This window comes from Chrysoperla carnea, chromosome 4 (assembly GCF_905475395.1).
Source record: "Chrysoperla carnea chromosome 4, inChrCarn1.1, whole genome shotgun sequence".
NCBI classification, from domain to species: Eukaryota; Metazoa; Arthropoda; class Insecta; order Neuroptera; family Chrysopidae; genus Chrysoperla; species Chrysoperla carnea.
Window position 1 is genome coordinate 21,875,202 of NC_058340.1, and position 22,584 is coordinate 21,897,785.

Sequence of the window (22,584 nt, forward strand, 5' to 3'; positions counted from 1 at the left end):
ATTAAATATTAATAAACTACTTCTTAATGATCATCATTTTTGTTTTAAATTACAAATCAAAATTCCATATAAACACGGGTGTTTTATTTTTTTTTTGTCTCAAATAGTAGTAAAAATTCTATCTAAATTGTATTATTTTTTTTGTTTTGTTTTTTGCTCTATCACTATTTTTTTTTTTAATTAGGCATAGTAATAATGATAATAATAGTAATTAATAATAAAAATAATAATAAATTCATAAAATCAACGCTAGATTTTTTTATACTTTTTATCTAAAAAATTTCTTTTTTTTTATATAATATAAAAAATTGGTTATTATTACTAACAATTAATAATCGATGAACTATTTAATTTATATAAAGTGGCTTATGATCCAGGAGATGTACGGAAAAAATTGGTACGAAATGGAAAAGTCGAGATTTTAATACCAATCAATGATTTTTGTCTATCTAATCGTTTTGTACCAAGACTCCATTTTGCACCTACAATCAGGGGGAAGATATAAGCCCTAAACTTGAAATAATTCTGAAGCATTTTCGTTGGATAGCGATAGACCTATATGTCACTTTGCAGCAATTACGTCCATCTACATTCATAAAACTAATTATTTTTTGGAAAACTTTGGAGTTGAATATCTCCCCAGCTTTTGAAGGTCGATGGTCCATATTTGGAGAAAAGTAATTGGATGGATGAAATCAAATCATGGTACAAAACGGCAGATAAGATGATACCGACTGCGGTATTAAAATCTCCACACAGCCATTTCCCACGAACTTTTTCCGAACGTCTCCCAGACCATTATTTAAAAAAATGTCCTATAAATCAAAACAATAATAAATTCTGACAGTTTTTATTCAATTCCACTATATATAAATGAAAACTAATCAATTTTTTAACTACAACACAAAATATAATAACAGTCTGATACTTTGGCTCTTTTCTCGCAATAAAGACAGTGCAAAATATCTTCGATGGCCGCTATACTCAATAAATTTTTGGTATGGCATTATTGACTTTAGAGTTAAACATACTCTCTTAAATTGACTCAAATTTACTGTTGTGTTACTGCATTACTATTTTTTGCACGGTCCTTATAATTTTTTTCGTCATATAAAAAATACATGTGCCATTTTGAATAAATTCGTCATGTATTTTCAATCGTTTTATTTCTATTATAATTTATGTTTGATGCGAGAAATACACGATTCAGTTGTTTTTTTGAATATCCATCGCAAGAAATTTTGTGTTATATAAGACATACTTTGTTCCAGTAATTTAAGCTAATTTTTGAATTAACTCGTACGGTGATCATTTTTTTAATTGAAAAAACGTGTTAAATCATTTCTCACTCCTACTTTGTGTGTGCGTGTTCTTTATTACAACTAACTTCTTCTACATTGCTTGAATGTCAATTAATCACGCCAAAACGATTATGGCTAACCTAATTCTAAAAATATCTACCTTTTTACAGTCCATATTCTGAAAAAAGCCGAAAACCGTTTATACGGAAACATTCAGTCGTCTACCCGACTGACAGGTACACAAAATATTCGGTCTATAGTCTTATATTAGAAAAAATACCCGCATTTGTTCATAGAATTTGATAATAGTCTGAAGTAACACTATGATCCAGAGTCCCGCGTTGGACGCCAAAATTGAAAATGTATTGATATTTTTCAGTCCATTCCGTTAATTAGTATTCCCAAAGTGGAAGTATCGAAACAATTCCCAAGCTTATCACATAATTAATCAAGCTGCGTAAAAGCAGTCTAAAATATTATGTTGCTGTATGTTGTAATTTGCTGTTTGGAGGCAATAAACTTTCTGAATTTAGAAAAATAGGTATTTAATAAGTATTTAACTAAAAATTGAAAAATAATTTTTTTCATGCATTCTAGTTTAATTATATAGGACAGGGATGGTGAACCAGTGATACTCGTGCTATTGAAGGCACGCAACACAATATTTTGGGCACGTCATCGATCACAAACTTCATAGATGAAGTATTATATATTACGAACGAACGCGATCTCGATTGTTATTGTAGTTATATCGTAGACTACAATTACCAATGACACATAATTTGTTTACGCTTATTGTTAGTATAATAGTCAATTTCGTCGACAAAGTTGTCAATTGTCAACTAGAACAATAAATAGAAAACAAATTTCTTTAAAAAAATGGCACGGATTTTATGCTATAATTTCCCATTTTATTAACAAATGAAGGTATTATTACTTTCTAATATTAGATCTTAGACCATTTCGAAATTTTTTGATCACATTTGTCGATATTTCAAATTTTAATCATTTTTCTATTGATTTTAAATTGATTTAATTTTAGACTATTAAATTGTTAGCAAATTTCTACGAATGCCATTTTTAAAAGGAACTTATATTGATTTCTTCTTTTATTTTTCAATAAATAATTTTTTATTTAAAACTTAACACATAATTAAAAAATAGTAGATCGTAAAATTATGGATCTAATTATTTTCTTTGATGAAAATATTCGTAAATTAAGAGTGACAACTTTTTTCGTGTATTTTCGTGTAACATAAAATATATTCTCAACATTTACTCTCTGTGTTTAACAAAATCATATGAAGTACAAGGCATTATTAATATTTATTTTGAAATTCGTCCGCGCAAATTTTGCATAGTAGCCTTTATATTGTGAAGAAATATTTAACATGTGAAAATAATGGGTATATAATCATTTAGCAAAATTAATAATTAAGAAACAAAATTCTTGCAATCGCGGAAGCATTCAATAACAGCAAGAATGTCTGATGGTGACAATTGTTTTGTTTTTGTATGAGATGACATTATGTTTCTTAAAGGGTACCCTGAGGAGATTTTTTTTAAATGATTGATGACGACAATTTAAATGATCCGATACGATTTATTTAAAAATGCATAATTTCGATTGTTGTTTTCATTTATAAAATTGTCTCTATTTATTTATTCTTTATTTTAATTTTTTTGCTTTTATATTTGTATTATTTATGTTCAAACAATATTCCTCTATTATTTCGATTTTCTGGGTGTAAATAAATTCCTTCCACACTAAATATTGATGTATCTGAAACAAAAAAAGTTTTTTTTTTTCAATTATTACAAAATTTGGATCGTTAAATGAATGTTTATGAACAAATCTCTCTCCGATAAAGAGGGATATATAATTTATAACCAATTAAAGTGCTTTTTTATCAATAAAAATGTTTCATTTTTATTTTTAAACGATATGTGTTAGGTTAAGTTATATTGGCTGTCCACCAAGGACACACTTAGGATATAAGAGCCTATATATGTGTTTTACCATCCTTTCCGTTGATAATTTCATCCTCAATGATTTTCAGGGGCTGAGTGCACTTCCTCTATGCATATTCTATGCACTACACCAACCCATCACAATTATTAATTAAATTAATTTTTTGTTGCGACGGCGGGAATCGAACCCGTTACCCTCATATAAATATTCCTTCTTATAAATATTGTGTTCTCAACTAAATGAAATGGCAATTCTTAATAATAGACTACATTTTAATTGAATGGAATTACTTACCATCAGGCAATGTGTGCACTTTTCTGGGAAGTTTAGAAAAATAGGGATGTTGTAACGCACTCGCCGCATCAATTCTTTTATCAGGATCTAATTGTAAAAGTGCTTCAGCCATTGATTCGCCTAACGGTGTGTCATGAAGTCTCGGCCAACATACACCTAACGGTCGTGACCTGTACCATCCTAGTCGTTCTGGTTTGTAACCTGGAAGACGTGTTACGCCTGGCCATTCTTCCTCACCTGGAGTTCCTAACATCTAAACAAATAATAAATTACTAAATTAATATTAAGATTTGATGAGAAACAAGAAACGTTATAAGTAGGATTTGGTGCCTAATTTATTTGATGCCTAAACGTTGGGAATGCCTCATTGGCAATTATTAGTATTTTGATTAATGTATTTTCAAAGCTTAAAATGAAACTAAAGATGCTCTTATGGAATCAAATGAATCCATAAACATATACTAAGTAACCGATTTGGAATATAATTCTTTTAGACGAAATCTTGAAACCCGAATCAACAATTTTGCCAGTGCAACGAATTAGCGAAGATAATTTAAAAAGACGTGTGTATCACTTGCTAAGCATAACTTCGAATTTGTTAGTGGATTTTCAAGCTAAACGAGATTTTATCTAGCCAGGGCCCAATCTAGCTACTTTCCAAAGATGGAATGTTATATATATGATATTGTTGGAATTTCACATTATTCACATATTTTAGTTTACTTAGGCGTCTGAACAAGTAAACAAAAGTTCATGAGAGTATGTAGGTGTCTACACTATATATAAACTATTGGAAATAATTATTTAAATAAACGTTTGTCCCCGTTAAGCATAAACGTAAGGAAAAGGGTTGCCAGTTCAGAAATGTAAAATTCGTAAAACATTTGGGATAATTTTTGTGTGTTCTCAATTTAAAATTTATACATATAGAAATAGTTGGTCCCTCCTTTCTTATTTAAGCCTTTCTTCTTCTTTCGATCGGCTTAGCTGTCTTACAATTTTCTTGGGAGACACTTTAAAATACGATGGTATGTCTAAGGATTTAAAGCTGTAAAAGTAGCATTTTTTTTAAAAGAAAACCTAAGAAAAAACTTGTTTAACACACTGAAGAATAAATTTATGCTGCAAATGTGCAATAAAAATATACCTGTCAGTAAATTAATATTTGAAGTAAAAATTTTGTTAGTTCAAGTAAAAAAAGTTGTTTTGTTGGAGAAATCTAATTTTCCACAAAATAATCCTCCATAGTTTCGAGAAAAAAAATGAAGAGTGGTATTTGGAATAATTTATTGTCTTTTACACGTTAAGGTAAAAATATTTGGTCATCCAAATGCGTTGCTAGTTGTGGCGATCTTAACATAAACGCCCATTAATAGAAGAGTTAGAATTATAATAATTTTAATATTTCTCACCTTAAATATTTTAACTAATTGATCATAAATATCTCTAACACCAGGAAAAGTTGGCACACCAGTTAACATTTCAACAAATATACAACCAACACCCCACATGTCTAACGATGTTGAATATTCCGTTGAACCTAATAATACATCGGGTGGACGATACCATAATGTAACAACTTCATGTGAATATGTATGACTAGGTACAGATTTAGCACGTGCTAGACCAAAATCAGCTAATTTTAATTCACCAATTTCACTAATTAATAAATTTTGTGGTTTGACATCACGATGTAATACACGTCGCTTATGACAATACGCTAAGCCACGTAATAATTGAAATAAAAATAATCGTACATTATTACACACTAAACCGCCTGGATGCCGTTCCATATATTGTGATAAATCTGTATGTACATATTCAAATACAAATGTTAATGTTTCACGTGTATGTACAATATCATGTAATGTTACTATATTTGTATGTTTTAATTCTTTTAATAGTGATGCCTCTCTAATGGCAGTGAATGGTGCACCTTCTTCTTCTTGTAAACGTATTTCTTTTAATGCCACTACTTGATTCGTTAAACTAAAACAAAGAAAATCATTCTAATTAAAATTTGAAAAGATAATAAAAAATTATTACAGTTAACATTATTAATTGTTTAAGCATCTTGTACATAGTGGCTTTATAGAAAAAATATTGCCACAATAGTTAAATCAATCAAATAATAAGTAGTAATCGAAAAAATAGACTAGATCAAAAATTTTAAAGACTTCGAATTTTGTTGTAACTACGAGTTGGTCGGGTTGAATTTGTCGACTATATAGAAGTTGGTGGGTTCGAAGAACCTTCATTCGAAGAACCTCGAAGGAGAAGTTTTTAGCCCTTGCATTCAAAAATAGGACACTATTATAGACAATTTTTTCGGTCTATTTTTTCCGATATTGGTGGAAATTAAAATAGAAACCCAATCTTAAATTTTTAAATAAGAGTTGTCTATTATTTGGAAAAAATATTTTTATATCTTGCTGTTTAAAATGTTTTTGTGACAATTAAAAAAGTTCCTCAACATTTATCGATTGTATTTTTGTATTTGGAGATTGAAAACCTTCCTTTTGATAATTAAAATTAGTCTATAAAGTGATGCGTCTTATAGCTTGACACGTAAGTGTCAACTAAACAGAAGTCAGCACCTGCTTACCATCCTAAAAATATTTTTGAGTTAAGAAGGCTTTACTCCACTGACTGATTAGGCATTGATTCCATATATGGTACTATAGTAAGCAAATGCAAATGCACACTGGTTTTTATTCGCTTACTACGACCAAACGCGTATATTTAACGCTACATGTTACGTTAATGGAATTGAATCTTCACGGATAGACAAGCTGGGTTAGAGACAAAGACATTATTTATAATATGTAGTCAGGAGTTTATACGACAAAAAAAAAATTAAAAAATGTTTTTAGTTTTATAAATAAAATAAGTTTGCTTGGCCAAGAAATAGAAAACTTAATTATACTTACTTGCTATAACCTTTAAACACCGTAGCATAGGAACCTTCACCCAATTGTTCTAATTTTATATATGCTTCAGACTTTCCAAAAGGTGAATCGCCCTGAAAAGAAAAAAAAATTTAGACTAAACCGAAAATTTTAATTAACTTTAAGTAATGTAACAAGGATTTGGATATAAATAGCCATGGCGACAAATTTCTTACATTTTTGAAAACAAAACTTTGCTTATAACGGTTTTTTAAGGTCTCTCATTTTGCCGTGCGACGATCTGTGCCTTAAAATATAATTACGATAACAGTCTTAAATTGTATTTCAGGGTAACAGGCTTAATGTCAAAAATAATGTCAAAAATAATGTTAAAATGTATGTAACAAAAAATAGGTCACTCTTTTAATGGTTCTTTCTATGACTGGCTGATGTCATAAATGATTTTTAATAGAGAATTGAGACTGAAATGTAGGTAGGTATCTGGCGAAAAATTGAGTAATTAAATAATTCGTTTGGAGGCTGGATTAACTGGGGATCTGCTGTAATTATTTTCGTTGATAATGAAAAAGTATGTTTTGAGGGGATGAAGCACAAAATCACATTTGCAAAAATTATCAAATATTATAAAAAAGTCGTTATTTTTAATTCAGTTAGGTTTTCTTTTCGAAACGGGGGATAGAAAGTATTTACCATCTGCACAATATAAAGAATTTTTGCGTTTTGGCCAAAAAAATGTTTCTATTCTTTTGAAAAATGGTAAAAAGAGACAAATGTGAGCTCTACATATTACAAAAAGAGAAACGACCCGTTTATAATATGTAAAAAACAAACAATAAAATCTCTGGCAATGATTACATTCTGGAATTATTTATATTGTAATCAACCTATTCAACCCTATTTTCATCAATTAAAAGGTCAGGGAATATTTTTTTGTAATATTGGATATAATTTGAATAAATATCATTTGTTTTCAAAATACATTTTCAGCGGCTTTTTTATACATAAAGAATTAATCATAATAATTCAAGAACTCAAATGAAAACGAATAAAGAGAAAATTAAACAAAGGATCTATGTACATTTTTCATGACCTCCACAGACTGCATTTAAATTAGATAAACGATGATATTTGAAACGCGAAACTCGTGCTTGGTACTACCCTGCATGAATAGACGTTTTTATTTTTAATAATAATAGACAGACGGTCTAATTGATTTCGCAAGGTCGACGTGACCTTAACTGAAAAGGTTATAATATGTAGGTATACAACACATATTTGTATTATGGGTAAGCACATTCAACAGAAAAAAAAAACCGAAAGAAGAAAATTTTTTATCTCAAAAGTACTTTTTGTTTTTCATTATTTAAAAACCATAATAAATTCAAAAGAAGAAGAATATGTACAATACACGAAATGAAATAAAGAAACCAACAACACACAACAACCCTTAATAACTTAGGATATTAGACCAGGTTCTAGCACGAAAAATTGATCGTGCCTCGTGATCGAGTAAACACAACCTCTTGTCTGTAATTTGGTAACAAAAAGTATCTATGTTAGGCAAAGAATTAATTACGGATGTTATCTTATTTTTTCAGATAAATTTTTGTTAATAAATCACTTTCATTTTGCAACTAGCCCCCATACAACCACAAACATTTGGAATTATCGGATAAGTATGGCTTGAACATTTTCGTAAGGAACAGAAGAAAAAGATCAGTTAGTGATATTTTTTGCTATTTATCATCATAAAATCTGAAATGCATCAGAAAATCGGTAAACCTGAACTGTGAATCGCATGTGAAAATACGTGGATCATACCTTCGTGAATGAAAATAATCGAATTAGGCTAAAACTGTTGTTCTAAGTTTAAAGGAAGTCATGATCCATTTTTCGGGCTAGATATTGGCCTATATGGAGATAACTAAGCACCACAGTATCCCCGCCAACCTTAGAGCCAAGCTCTCCGATGGTACAGTAGTAGTCTTTCGTTTACTTTATTATGTATATCACTTGAGACACGCATATCTTTATATCTTGAATGCGACAAGCTTGATTACTGAACATAAACATTTCCTCCCAAAAGTACTATACTATAGCGTCACCACTACTACATAATATACTACACTAAATAATTGTAATATATTCGTCCGTCCACAAAATGGCAGACATGGGAGGATATGAATGGGAAAATAGAAAACTTCTTATTCATCAATTGTTGTGTTATGTTTGTATTTGTGTGTGACATTATATGCAATCTATATGAAAAGCTGGGCAGTGACAAGAATGATTCCTGTTCAGACTTTAGACAATGATACAGTAGGATATACTTATGTGATTCAAGGCTTTTTTTCTTATTGTCGCCTCATTTGATGATAATCACAGATTCACAGTTCATTAAATTTGTATTTAATACTATTTTTTATTTAAGAAAAACCAACCCGATTAAAATAGTCTTCAAACAGGTTTTTCAACTCTCCAGATTTGATCGGTAGACTTCAGAAATCATGTAATATATCCCAACTCCCGATTATAACATAAATCTTAGGAAACACGGATTATTTTCCATTCTAAGCCGTGTTTATTGCCCCGCTATCACTACCAAAATGACTCAACACACTCACTTGGATATCATTTGCGATATCTTGCCCAGCTTTATTAATACTTGAAACTATATCCCTATTTCTAAAATATGTATATGTAGAATATATTCGTGTTTGTGTCTATTGTCTATGGATTTCACATTGGAGACCTTTTTGATAATTAATTGCTTGTCCAGTTGTGTTATGTGTATTTCTTCTACAATAACCTAGAACCTGTCTAGTTTTGTAATATAATTTTATTGGATTATTATTATTCTCGAAACGGTAATACAAAAACTATAGAGTTGTCATTTGACAGATATATAACAGCACTATTTTCAGTTTATTAATAATGAAAGATTAGTTTTGTTAGGCCTAAGGTGTATAGAAATGGGTTCGTGATTACAAGGATTAATTGAATTGCATGGATATGTGCATGTTACTTTATTTATGTTCACACAGGAGAATTCGTTATATTGATGTTTTTATTAACAAAATTATTTGGGATTAAAATAAATATAACTGCAGTATGAATTACATTTTTCGCTATATTGTGTGCGTGCGTTGTCTTAAATTAATAAATAACAAAGAGGTGAAAATTGAGAATGTGACGGGACAGATTATTCAAATGAGAATATTTTCAATTTCCTTATGGGTACTGAGAAAGATGGTGAAATAGTTGAGATGAAGAAAATGACTCATTTTTAATAAATCACAAAGACATCATTCGAATTTTTGCTATGTTTCAAGTACTAGTTTATGGTTCCGTACCCGAAAAAATTGTTGAGATTATTTTGAATTTTGTAAATTTCAGTTGTTAAAGTTATTTCGAATGCCATTAATCGGATGGTGGGGTTATCATATTTGGCAATTCGTTGTACAGCAATTTTCCGTGCATATCGAAGACGCGGTAAACCACATTATTTGTGATTTAACGTCTCTTTGTATCGAAATGTATGTTGTTAGTAACATTTTAGTCATTTCGAAAACACTTTTTTTGAGGGTGAAGAGCGAATTTTCTGCTATAAGATAATAACAACTTTTTGCAGTTTATTGTCGAAATTTAAATTTATTACATTAAACTAGCCTATAGAATAAATTTATGCCTTCAACTATTAGACATAAATTAGATTTTTTGTAAATCAAAATTTAGTTCACACATACATCAGTGAAAATTTTGATTTTAAAAGGAGTTATTTATAAAAATATATCTGCTTTTGTGGGTTAGGATTTAAACCTCATTTGTGGCTTTCGACAATAGATCAGAGTGAAAGTCGTAGAATAAAAATTTGATTTGATGAATACATGGTGTGAGCCCATCTGTATATCAGATCTTGAGGTTAGAGGAATTCTCCACGGATCTAAAATGCAAGCTTTCTAAAACCTCGTGATTTAAAATTAATGATTGCAATTTGGACTTGGAACTTTTGACAGAATAAATTTGTTTGGATTATAATCAAAAGTTGTTCCTCCATGCTCATTGGGTATTTTTAATATCCATTTAAATTCAAAATTTAAATTTCGATTTGGCGAAGCTATACTTGAGTTGTTTTATCGAGGCCAACATTTAAAAAAAACAAAGTACATTTTTAAAGCACACAGTTTAATTTAAGTAGTTCGATCTTTTAATTCTGATTTAAAATAACTTATATTTAGCAAAAATATATCGAACCAATGAAATTTTACTATTAGGCTCGAAAACACACTTTAAAGTTCAAAAAGTTGGCCCCGATAAAACAACTATAGTTAAATACGTATTAATGTAGAATATTCGATATTTTAACAATTAGTTCATCTAGTTAAACGTTATGATGCTGTTCTGGTAAGTAGAATCAGATGTCCTACAAACAGATTGTATTTAATAGGTCAGTAGAAAATATAATTTTCATTTTATCATCATGATTGATTATGAATGGTGAGTATATTTTATGTTATACACACGGTATCATATTTCTCAGTTTATTTTCAGATACTTATTGTAAAATTATTATGATAGTAAATATATTTATTTTCATCTAATATTTTTCTTTAACAATACCTATATTGAAGTGTACAGCGTCGTCGAACGACGTCTTCAGGGTTGTATAACAATATGTTGTCTGTGTTTGAATAAACTATTTTTTAGTCCTATTCCCCTCGAAAATATAGACCAATGCACTTAATCGAAGGTCAATTAGGAGTGATGGGGTTGCATTATAAATCCGTTTTAACAAGTGAAATTTACAAAATTTAAAAAACCCCCGACAAATGCGATTTATTCCTTGTAAACCGATTTTTGGAAACTTAGCTATAAAATGTTCTCAATCGAGTTGGTTCGACTGTTTAGAGGCTACGATGCCACTGAGAAACACACAGACGCACAGATAATCACTTTAAACTTATAACACTATCATTATCAAAGTGATGGCCAAGGACATAAGATGAGACGAAAAAAATACTTAGAGAGCTATTATTTTTTGGGACAAATTTTTGGAAATATTTTAATTGAAATTGAAATATTTGAGTTGACTTTGTGCTTTTGATTTATTGTTTTGAATTAATTAATTTGCCATATGGCATATTTGAAATATTTCAATGAATGTAGCCAGGTTTATTTGACCATTCATTTCCATAGTAATTATTTATATGTTAAAATTATATGTCATGCAATCTCGCACTTGAAACATAGCTAAGAACACTCTCCGTTAAATTACCTTTTAAATGAAACAAAAAAAATTAAAATCGGTTCTTCCGTTTAGGCGCTACAATGCCACAGACAGACAAACACACAGACACACACATAGCGGTCAAACTTATAAAACAACTTTTTTTTAGTTTGGAGTTAAAAACAATAAGCGAGGATGTGTATATTTATTTCCCACGACTTTTGTGCATCTCGAAATCTTCTTTTTTATGTCAAAATATCATGTTTTTATGATTTTTAAGGTTTTGCACCTTCCTTTTTGATGTAGATATCTCATGTTTTCGAAAACAATAAATATCCCATTTCAATAAAAGGTTTCAATAATAAGAATCACGAAATGAGGGGGAAATCCGACCTTTGTGATAGAGCTTTACTGCTCACAAGTATTTTTAACAGATAATGCTTGTAGTTTTATGTGAATGTAATGTAATACTGTAGGGATATTTTTATATGATATACATACCACACATATGGAGCATTATTAAATCATATGTTTGTTTACTGTGTATATAAATATAATAAATAATATCTATTTCTATCTATGGGGGAGGAAGTGCAAGGATGATGTTATAGTTGGTGGTTTTCATGAAGGAATGATTGAATAGTTATTCAACACCCCAGGAGAAAACTCATATAATCTGTGAGAAAAATATGGCCCAGGGTAGGTAGCAGTTGGAAGAAACTTAAAACGATATAGATATTATTTTTAATTAAATTAAACAATTTTTTAAAGTAAAAATGGAAAAAAAACTTTTTGTAATTTTTATCACTAATAGAAGACCGTTTTAAATGTCTCCACACAAATACCAATTTGAATCATTAACTACGATATACACCAATAGATGTCAGGAAGAGTTATAATTTGCATTGTATTTCATTAACTACGATATACACACAGGAAGAGTCGTATTTTGCACTTTGCTTCAGTTTTTCCTGAAAACATAGGTAAAACGAAATTTTCTAAAAATGAAACCTAGCTAGATCGATTTTTCGCCCCAAAAAACCCCTACACACTCATTTTCATGAAAATCGTTGGAGCCATTTCCAAGATCGTAAATATATATATACAAGAATTGCTCGTTTAAATATATAAGATAAGATAAGATAATCGATTTTTTTTTAAAAATTATTTAGACTAATATGCCTTCTTCTCTTTGCGCTTAGTTAAAAATTTTCAAACCAAAACGAGTATAAAAGTATAAAATTTTGAATTTTTTCAAAATAAAAAATATTTTTGTATATTTTGAATCAGTTTTAAGCAAAAAAGTACTGTTGTGATTTTTTAACTAGACGCTTAGTTTCTTAAATAAAAATTATTGAAAAATTAAAAATTCAATATTCGATTTTTTGTATACGAGGCAGACAAAAACCACTTTGTGTTTCGAGAAGACAAAAAAAATCGTTGAAACACGGTCAAAGTCTCAAAATTTTTGGATTACCAAACTTACGTTTATCAAATCAAAGGGAAGCTAAGAAAGCCCTGTCAAAGATCTGCACTTCAACAGCTTTGAGTTAAAAACTTATAAAATTGAATTTAAAATAAACATAGGATATGTTATATTTAAGAAAGTTGAGTTCCAAACTAAAGGAAGAAAATTCCAAACCAAAGTTGTTTGTTTTAGTAAAGAACGAATTCGTATTTGTATTCGAGTCCTTTCACTTCTAGGTTCTGTGGTAAAATAGTTTTCATATAAAAGATCCGTATAGATCATATAAAAGAGACGGTATCTTTCCCGTACATCTGTAGAATTTTTATATTTTTCATGTGAAGAAATTTGTAGTTAAATAAAAGTGGAAAGAAAAAGTAATGAGCTTTTATAAACGAGAAAACATTCAAGGTTCAATTACCTCCCGTAAATTTAAGCCTAGTGTGCCTTTGTTCGGCGTATTTTGAAAATAGACATTTCGTGTTTAATGTTCATACAAATTTCGTCTATTGATTCTAATCGTAATAATAATACTAGAAAACACAAAATACATACACAATACAAAACTATAAAATATCTTCGATATAATCATAAAGTATCCAGCCACCATCCATAAGGATAACAACATAAAATAACATAAAATTTTATGTTTCCCAAAAACAACACATACCAACATAACATAATACATCTAGTACAGTAAAATTTATTATTAACGTCAACCATAATACTTACAATATGTTATATGTTTCACTATAATAATAACATTTACCTTCTTTAAAAACATAAACATAATAGAGGTGAGTGTAGTACCATGGTTCAAATTTTACATTTATATGTTTTTCGAGCAATTTTTTGAAATATAACAAAGGAAATAGCATCTGTTTAAAGCTCTATTATTTCTACAGTCTGTGCATTTTTTTGATAACTAAACAGCTATAGATAAAAACTTGTTATTCATGGTTCAATACCATAATGTACCAATGATCACATCCTAATGTACCTAGGAACAACTCAAACGGTTGTACATGAAGATGCTCTATTGTATCATATAATTTATATGTGATTGAAACATAGAAAATACTACAAGTTTTTACAGACATCTATCCTGTTTTCTGAGCGTGCAGTAACAGCTTCGACTGATTATGTTTAATGATTCTTTAAAACTGAAATATGTCATACCGAAATATCTACCAATAAGAAATGATCTTGGTAGAATGCAATTTAAGTAAGTAAAAAAGCCAAGTTTTTTACTTTGAAACACAAAATGGTTATTTACGATACTAGTAGGATAACAGCATTATTAACGTACACCTGCGAAATTTGCACAACGAGTGCGTTGCACGAGTTGGACAATCGCAGTAGTACGTTTATAATGCGCTATCAAATGTGTATTGCACAAAACTTTATCTACGCCTCTAATATGTGAAAATAAACGATAATTATTTTTTAAAAGTTGTAGTAACTTGTTATTAGTTTACATTTTGACATTAATTTGGAGAGGATCACTCTAGTGCGGTAATGAATTATTTTTCCCACGCACAATGAATGAGAAAAGTACTTCTTATCTCATGGGCGTAGAAAAAAATGATTATTCAAATGCTTGTGAAGCATAAAGTTACTATCTCATAGATCTAAGGTACTAAATATTACCCTATAACATACACGCAAATATAATAACATAATTCAATTTTTATGTTTGTTTTGTTGGTATTAAGATACCATATAATGATATTACACATGTTATTAATCGTTTAAGGTTGGTACCAGTAGTGCTGTTGTTGTTTGTTTTTGAGTGTCTGTACTATATGACTTATTTTCGTATTGTTTACAGGTGTGCAGTAGTGTATACTGTGATTTATTTTTAATTTATGTTTCTAGGATATTAATTTTATTATTATTACATTTTTCATTATTATTAATAATTTTAGGAATCCGTCTCAGCTTAAACCAAGGATTATTTGTAAATCCTATATAGCGGATCAAGTTCACGAAGGATCTAAACTTGAACTGTATCTGTTACCTAACATTTAGGTCCAAAAACAATTTAATCATTAAAATACTCATACTCTGACAGTTTTTTAAGGAGAATAATTTTTGTTCGTATACCTTATAATAAAAAAGTTTTCCATATGAAGCCAATTTAAGTAAACATGCTGTATATTAATTGGATAGAAATTTGCTTAAAAATATCAAAAAATTCAAGTTCCGCTATCAAAATGTAAGAATTCATGTTGAATTTTATATAGAAAATATGTAATTAATATGAACCCGGTTTTTGTAATTCTTGGTCAAAATTATCCTATGTACCGAGTTTTATATCGAAACAAAAAGTTATTCGTGACTTTTTCTTAGGAGGGTTCTAATTATTAATATAAATGAGAGTTCTAATTTTAATAAAAATCAGTAGAAAAGGTAAATTGATCCAAAGAATACAAAAGTCGAATTTATTTGCATGCATAGTTTTTGTGGTATCGTCGAAAATCCTTTACGAAGAGTGATTTTTCGGGTTGTCGAATGAAAGAAGATATGTAACACAAAAATGCATTTTGATAGGTTGTACTGACCCCTTACCATTGGAAGATATCTCTTCTTCTTCGCACTTGGCAAATTTTTATTTTATATTGAATTTTTTTGGAGAGAAAATCATATTGTGATGAAATATTTATTGGTAAGTATATGACAGAACACGGTTTATATATTATTTATTATTACTATTTTCAGTCGAGGGAGATAACGTTCTCTAAGGTAAGAGAATTTTTATTTACAATTTATTATCAGATTTTTTATAGTGTGCTAAAAATACTAGCTAGCAATTGTAAATTGTAAAATGGGTTTTTAAATTTTTCTAAGCTATAAAATTACTGAACGAGATGATACTGAGAATATTATTATCTTGTTTAGCGTCAACATACACTTTATAATATCCAGTGCCGATTAAATAAATATATTTTTGTAAATTTAGGAGGAATTATAAAATATACATACCCCAAACGCTGAAAATCGTTTCGTTCGTCTATTATGTGAATCCGGTTGATGTAATAACACTTCACTTTTTGGTCTTGGCGGTTTTGGTGGTCTTAAAATAACACGAGCCTCTTCACGGATATCTTCATCCAATAATTTACTATCCGATGATACTGATAATTGTCTTTGAACACGATCATGTGTTGAAAAGTCTGCAACAATAAATAAAAAAAACGAATTATTAATAAATTATTTTTATTATTGTTTTTACATGCGAAAGGAAAATAAACTTTTGAAAAATATTTCCTAAAATATATATGACCACGCTACTCAAAAGTTCAAAATTACTTAAAAATTAATTAAACAAGTATGTATCCATATTATTAAAATGGCTTCGTATCAGGTTATAACTTTACCAATGTAGGTAACAGGACATAAAGAAAAATACACTCAAGCGGAGATCAAACCTATAACTTTCGTTTTTTTTTTTAAACGAATTATGGCTTAAAAAAGTCATTAATCATTGGGATAACATTTTCCGTTTTCTCGAAATTTCCAAAAATTTTGATAGTATTTGGAAAAATAATCTAAACAAGAAGTTCAGGAGGGGCTCAAAACCTTTTTGTTCTAAAACCAGCCGTTCTTGAGATGTAGCAAATTTTCCATTTTCACATGTGAATAGAAAAAAAATCATCCATTATTGCGATAACATTTTCTCGAATTTTTCCAAAATATTGATATAATGTTTATCGTTGCCACGAGTTTGCCTGCAAAGTTTCAACTAGATTGAATCACGGGATTGGATCAACTCGCTGGCGGTTGCTAGGTTAATAATTAATGGTAAGACGAGCCTTTAACTTCCTCTACACATGGATGGGAAATCCGGCGGTTTCAAGACAATCAGATTGGGCCCGTTGGTGGGAGACAGTAATGATTTGTAGGGGGGATACATACAAATCAATAATGATTTGTAGCTCAAAATAGGGGTAAAAATAAAATGATATCTGATGACTGCGAGGTTATAGGATCAGTTGGTACTCGATTAATCTCATTTAGAAATTCAGACCGAATTTTTTATTATTTTATTCCCTTTCTACAGCTCAAGAACGAATACTTCGAAAAACAAAGCAAACAAAGGTCTTGTCTTATCACCAAATATCAACAAACCAATCAATAGACGGTTACGATTTTTATATAATAGCTCCTTAATAATAACAGATAAATAAATATGCAAAATATTTTGAGCAATTTTTTGAAGATCATCAGCTTTTTAAAACACAAACTATAAGTTTTCTATTTACAATTTTCTAATGGAAAATCCATCAAAAACTAACTAAGGAAGTACACTACGTTACAGGATAATTCTTAATTTCTAGTTACTACAAACATGATAAAAATTTACTGAGAAAGCAGACTTAAAATCCATGTCTAATTATAAAATTTACTAAATGAATTGAAAAAAGAAAAATAATTAAAAATAACTTGAAATGTATGATGAGTACCAAAGAAATCGAACAATATAATTCATAATCTCAAATAATTGGGTGAACATATTTTCACGTTTGTTAAAAATAACTGTTATCAGTGTAAATAAAAGCATTCCAATGGTAGTTTGTTTTATCTTATCAATCAATAAATTAACAGGTTTCTTAAAGTATATCGATATTTTGTTAAACGATATTTTCCCATATATACTTTTCATGTATTTCTTGAATTGGTCCATGTTTTTAAAATTCAGCCATATTTCTTTAGTAAATTCAATCAAATTGATGATTATTTTTTAAGAATCTTAGATTCTATTTTAATAAACGACACTTTAACGAAAAATTATCACTGAATTTTAAAATGAAAAATAATAAGTTTGCGGCATAAATTTTTTATAATTTTTAATTTATGCCGCAAACTCAAAATATTTTGATTTTGATTTTTAAATATTTCCATAACAACCTTTTATAATCAATTTGTCAGGCAGACTTAAAGTACTTCAAGAAGCTTTGTGTAAATAATTTGAATTTTTAATATGTAATTTTAAATAATATGTAATATCTACACAATAGTTTTTCGCGTTTTAGAAGAAGTTTCTGACAATCGAAAACGTAAATAACGTAAGACCTACAAAAAAATTAGCATAAGGTCTCCAAGTTTGGAATTAATCAAGTAAGACAAATGGACCGAAACATGGAAAGCGAATTCGATTAGTTACCAAGGCGGTTCACTCGTAAACATAAAGATATCCAAAACTTAAACAAGAATATGGAAGCACATGGAAATTTTGAACAGAACACTTTACGGTCAATTAATTATATACTTCAGTATACCACATAGAGATATGATAAGAATAGAAAGCACCAGAGAATAGTGAGAGTGTCCACAGGTAAGAGAGTGAAATGAGCTACCGTATCATTTTCTCTATGGTGACGGCATCATATGATTCATAGATATGCGGTAGATCTGCAGCGTTCCCTCTGCAGATGCTTACCAGATTCATTCTGTTTTAACACTTTTTCATTTTATATAAAAAATAATACAAAACTGTATATAACCTCTTTGTACAAAACAAATATAATAGCAGGCACAAAATTTCTATGCATCTATGCATGACATATGACTATGACACGGACACAGGGGAACTCACGGGTAGTCTTCTCTCTCATTCATAAATCGTATCCACTTACAGGCTAGCAGATCCCTCGCGTTCTCTATGTATATAAACCTTTGGATACAAAACCATTCATAAAAGATATTACCTTGTAAAAATTTGAACTTTAACATTACATTTTTAATTAATTGAACGATTAAAAAAAGGTTTTGATAGCTTAGATGACATTTTTTGATGACAACTTTTAAGAAAAAAAAAAAAACTGGGGAATAGAGACTTCTAAAATTTTTTCGAAGTATCTATTATGGTTAGCACAGGCACTCGCGCACTCTATTCTTATAACATCTCTATGGTATATCATGTTCGGTATAGATTATACTTCATGTTACATGAGGGGATATATAGATCGTATAATATGTTGGTTTAACCAAAGGAATATGAAGCATCATTATTAATATAGAGTGTTCTGTATAAAATACGATGTCTAAATAATATTATGGTAGAAGGTATGTGTAATAAAAATTTCTTCTATTCTCAAAACACAAAACAAACGTAAAATATTGTCATGTTTACAAATAAATATCCATAAAAAATATATGAAAAGGTTTATTTTTCATAAAAATTTTCCTTTTCTAGTGTTTTGTTTAAATGTCACATTGAATATCATTTTCTTTATATATGTTCTGGTAGACTGGTAAATTGCAGTTGAAATTTGTATATTTTCTTACCATCGAAAAGTGAAATTTGGTGGTAAAAGTGTCTTTTAGGCCATTTTGTTAATTTCACTTTTATTTAGTTTACTATATACAGACGTATTTAATAGACTGCGCTTGAATTTGAACTATTGACATATGTGAAGAAATTTATATTCAATATGAATTTAGATTTCTTCAATTTGTGCTTGATTTTTGTGGCTTTTCTTGTGTCGCCCGTAAAGCTTGAGGCGGTCATGCTATTACAGTCTCATTGATCATTATAATTCCAATTGACAATAGGGAATATTCATGAATTTTTTTTTAATGCATTGTTTACACTGTTATTACAAAGAAAAATTTATAAATACTGTTTAAAAATGATGTAATTAAGTGTAAAAAAATATTTAAAATAGAGAATAATTTTGAGATGTTTAAACGCAGTCCTTTTGACGCTCTCTGTTGATGACGTATTATTATGTGAGCTGTCACTTGGTGACAGTTCAATGTACTGTTTACTACAAGTGTAATAATATGTCAACAAGTTTGACAAGCCACATACTATGACGTCACTTCGTATGAATTTCTATCACTGCATTTGTACTTTTATTAATTAATTTTAAGTAATTAAAAAGATATTAATTACTAAAATAATGATTTAGTTCAAATGTCCAGCCAATAAAATTACGGGAAAAAATATTTGAACCAAAATTAAATTTCATAAATAATCCCTATTCTAATTTATTTTCGAACTCGTTAAAATAAAAGCACGTGTTTTAAAAACAATCATTTTCAATGGAACAGTATCGAATAATATTTTTCTAGAAATTGATTTAATGAAAGACGACTTTAAAATTAATCGATTAGCAAGTTAAAATCATTGTTTGGTGTATAATATTATATACAATTTTCATAAAAATTATGGATATTATTAATTATAAACTAGGACAGGTGTGTTTTATAAACTATACAAGTATGACAGTGTAGTAATAACAGTAATCTAATAAATTTTCACGTGTAAAAAGTTACAGGTGGAAATGTGTGTAATGTAATTTTAGATTTTATTAATTGGTTTAATAAAATTTATATACGTTATATACCCATAATACTGATTTGCTTATACAGTGTCATCTAAACAAGAAACAATAAGTTGTGTTATCATGAAATTTTTCAAAAAATCCTTCAAACATTTTATTGGGTGATACTTTTAAATATTTTATTTTGTGTTATGGAAAACTCGACTTTTTAAAAGAGGTTATGTTAAACCGTGACCACATAATGAAGTATACCAATCTGTATTTCTTTATGATTGACTTATGAGCTAGAAAACGTTATTCTCGGGTTATCGATATTTTTATTTGTCTGCCATTAATATGTTAAAAGAAATTAATAGAAAATATACTGAACCAATTTTTACCACCCCTTGCCGCTTTGCACGAAGGGTTGAAAGGGTGTGAAATGTTTTCCGTAAATTTTATATAAAGTTTAGGAGCGTACCAAAATTTTAAAAATTATTTTACAACAAATTTGTTTAAACACTGGAAAGCTTGTTAATTTTTGAGGGTGGAAATCATTTTTCTTGAAAATAAGCTAAGAAAATTTCGCGTTGGAGCTTTTAAAAATTAGGATATTCGCAGTAGAAGCATTTTATAGCTAATCCATAAAAAACTTTCGCTTTAAAAACCACAAACAATTTATAACGCCTCGAGGGCTAATACCTATCGATATTTACAAAAAAAAACTTCGATTATTCTGTAACGAGAAACCTGCATGCCATCGAAGACTGACGTTAAAACATTATAAAAGTTTATCTGTGGATGTTTCCTTGCATGTCACCTTAAATAAGTTCGTTATTTATAATTTTTTTCTTGCGAAGGATGGAATAAAATTTTACATGTTTTGTATTTTTTGAATGACACTGTATAGAGTAAATAACGATCATGTTTTTAACGAGAAAGCCAATTAAATAAAATTTATTAGCGAACACAAGTGTACGTATATATAGTAGGTACCCATAGGTACCTATCTACGAACCTAAATAGGTGAAGTGTTATATTGAACATTATTATTATATACGGTGATGTATAAATTAGGTACTTATCGATTCAAAATCATTTATTTGAAATTGAACGTAACGATCGTTAATATACAAATTGTATTGTTGGTACTTGTATTGTATTCCTGCAATAAATAATAAACGTAATTTCATCGTTTAATTAAAAAAAATTCTTCGGTTATATTCAATTCCATGGATATCTAAGAGCAAGTATTGCAATTATCCCCTCTTTGGTATCCTTTACACGACTCATTTAGGAATTTGTTGAAACGGAAAAAGGTATTAAAAGTATCATGTATGAGGGACTTTGACTTATGTAAAGTACACAAAAATGTGAAAATAAACATATGTAATCAAGAAATGAATTAACTCAAGAGTTACAAATTTTAGGGTGCTGAAAATTTGGTTATAGGTACTTGGAAGTGTGTAATATGACACTCTTCAAAGTTGCTGTCACATGGACCTTTTGGAAAATTAAGAAATGGAAACTGAAAATTAGAAAAACCGTTTTTCTACAACAATTTGAAAATTATGGTTTCTGAGTTAAGGTAGTACGAGCGCCAAAGCAAGTTTAGGCTTGTGGTTGAAATTATTTGAACCTTATTTTCGACTTTGATGTTGAATTTTTGTTCATGAACGAAATTTGAACTTCATGAATGTAGACGAAAAATAAGAATACAATTTTTCGATATCTGCCTTGATTTTCGAAATAATTCAATAAAATTTTTATTTTTCGATATTTTGAAAATTACTTCAGATATCAAAAATTTTTAAGTTAACTTTTGTCTTACATTATCAAGTTATAACATAATTCACCATCAAAATTGAAAAAAAAAAAATATTTTTTTAAATTTGTGTCTCCATTACCGTGCTCATACATCCTTAATTAGTCGAGTACAACGGGGTTTTTTTTGTTTTCAATAATTTATTAAGGTTTTAATTTCCATCGATTAGTTTTGGTGAAATCTATCGTTTTCCCATTAGACCAATGTTAAAAATGCCTACTTTCGACGTCATTTATTAATTAAAATTATGGGACAACTCCAACTATAATTTTTAGAATTGCTATAACGAAAAAATGAAGCCTTTTAACCAAAATTGCCCT

At 29.0% G+C, this 22,584-nt stretch overlaps 1 protein-coding gene across 3 annotated transcripts in view; it reads right to left on the minus strand.

Moving 5' to 3' along the window:
* Positions 1 to 2,469: 2,469 nt before the first annotated feature.
* The window catches only part of LOC123298430 (cyclin-dependent kinase 14), a 420,696-nt gene continuing 400,581 nt past the window's right edge, over positions 2,470 to 22,584 (minus strand). For all 3 annotated transcript variants that reach the window (XM_044880428.1, XM_044880427.1, XM_044880429.1), the window contains 5 exons: positions 16,154 to 16,344; positions 6,498 to 6,589; positions 4,980 to 5,556; positions 3,568 to 3,820; positions 2,470 to 3,084 (listed from right to left, as the gene is read on the minus strand). In XM_044880428.1, the coding sequence (XP_044736363.1) occupies positions 3,002 to 3,084; positions 3,568 to 3,820; positions 4,980 to 5,556; positions 6,498 to 6,589; positions 16,154 to 16,344 (1,196 nt within the window). In that variant the 3' untranslated portion in view covers positions 2,470 to 3,001. The remainder of the gene's footprint in view (positions 3,085 to 3,567; positions 3,821 to 4,979; positions 5,557 to 6,497; positions 6,590 to 16,153; positions 16,345 to 22,584) is intronic.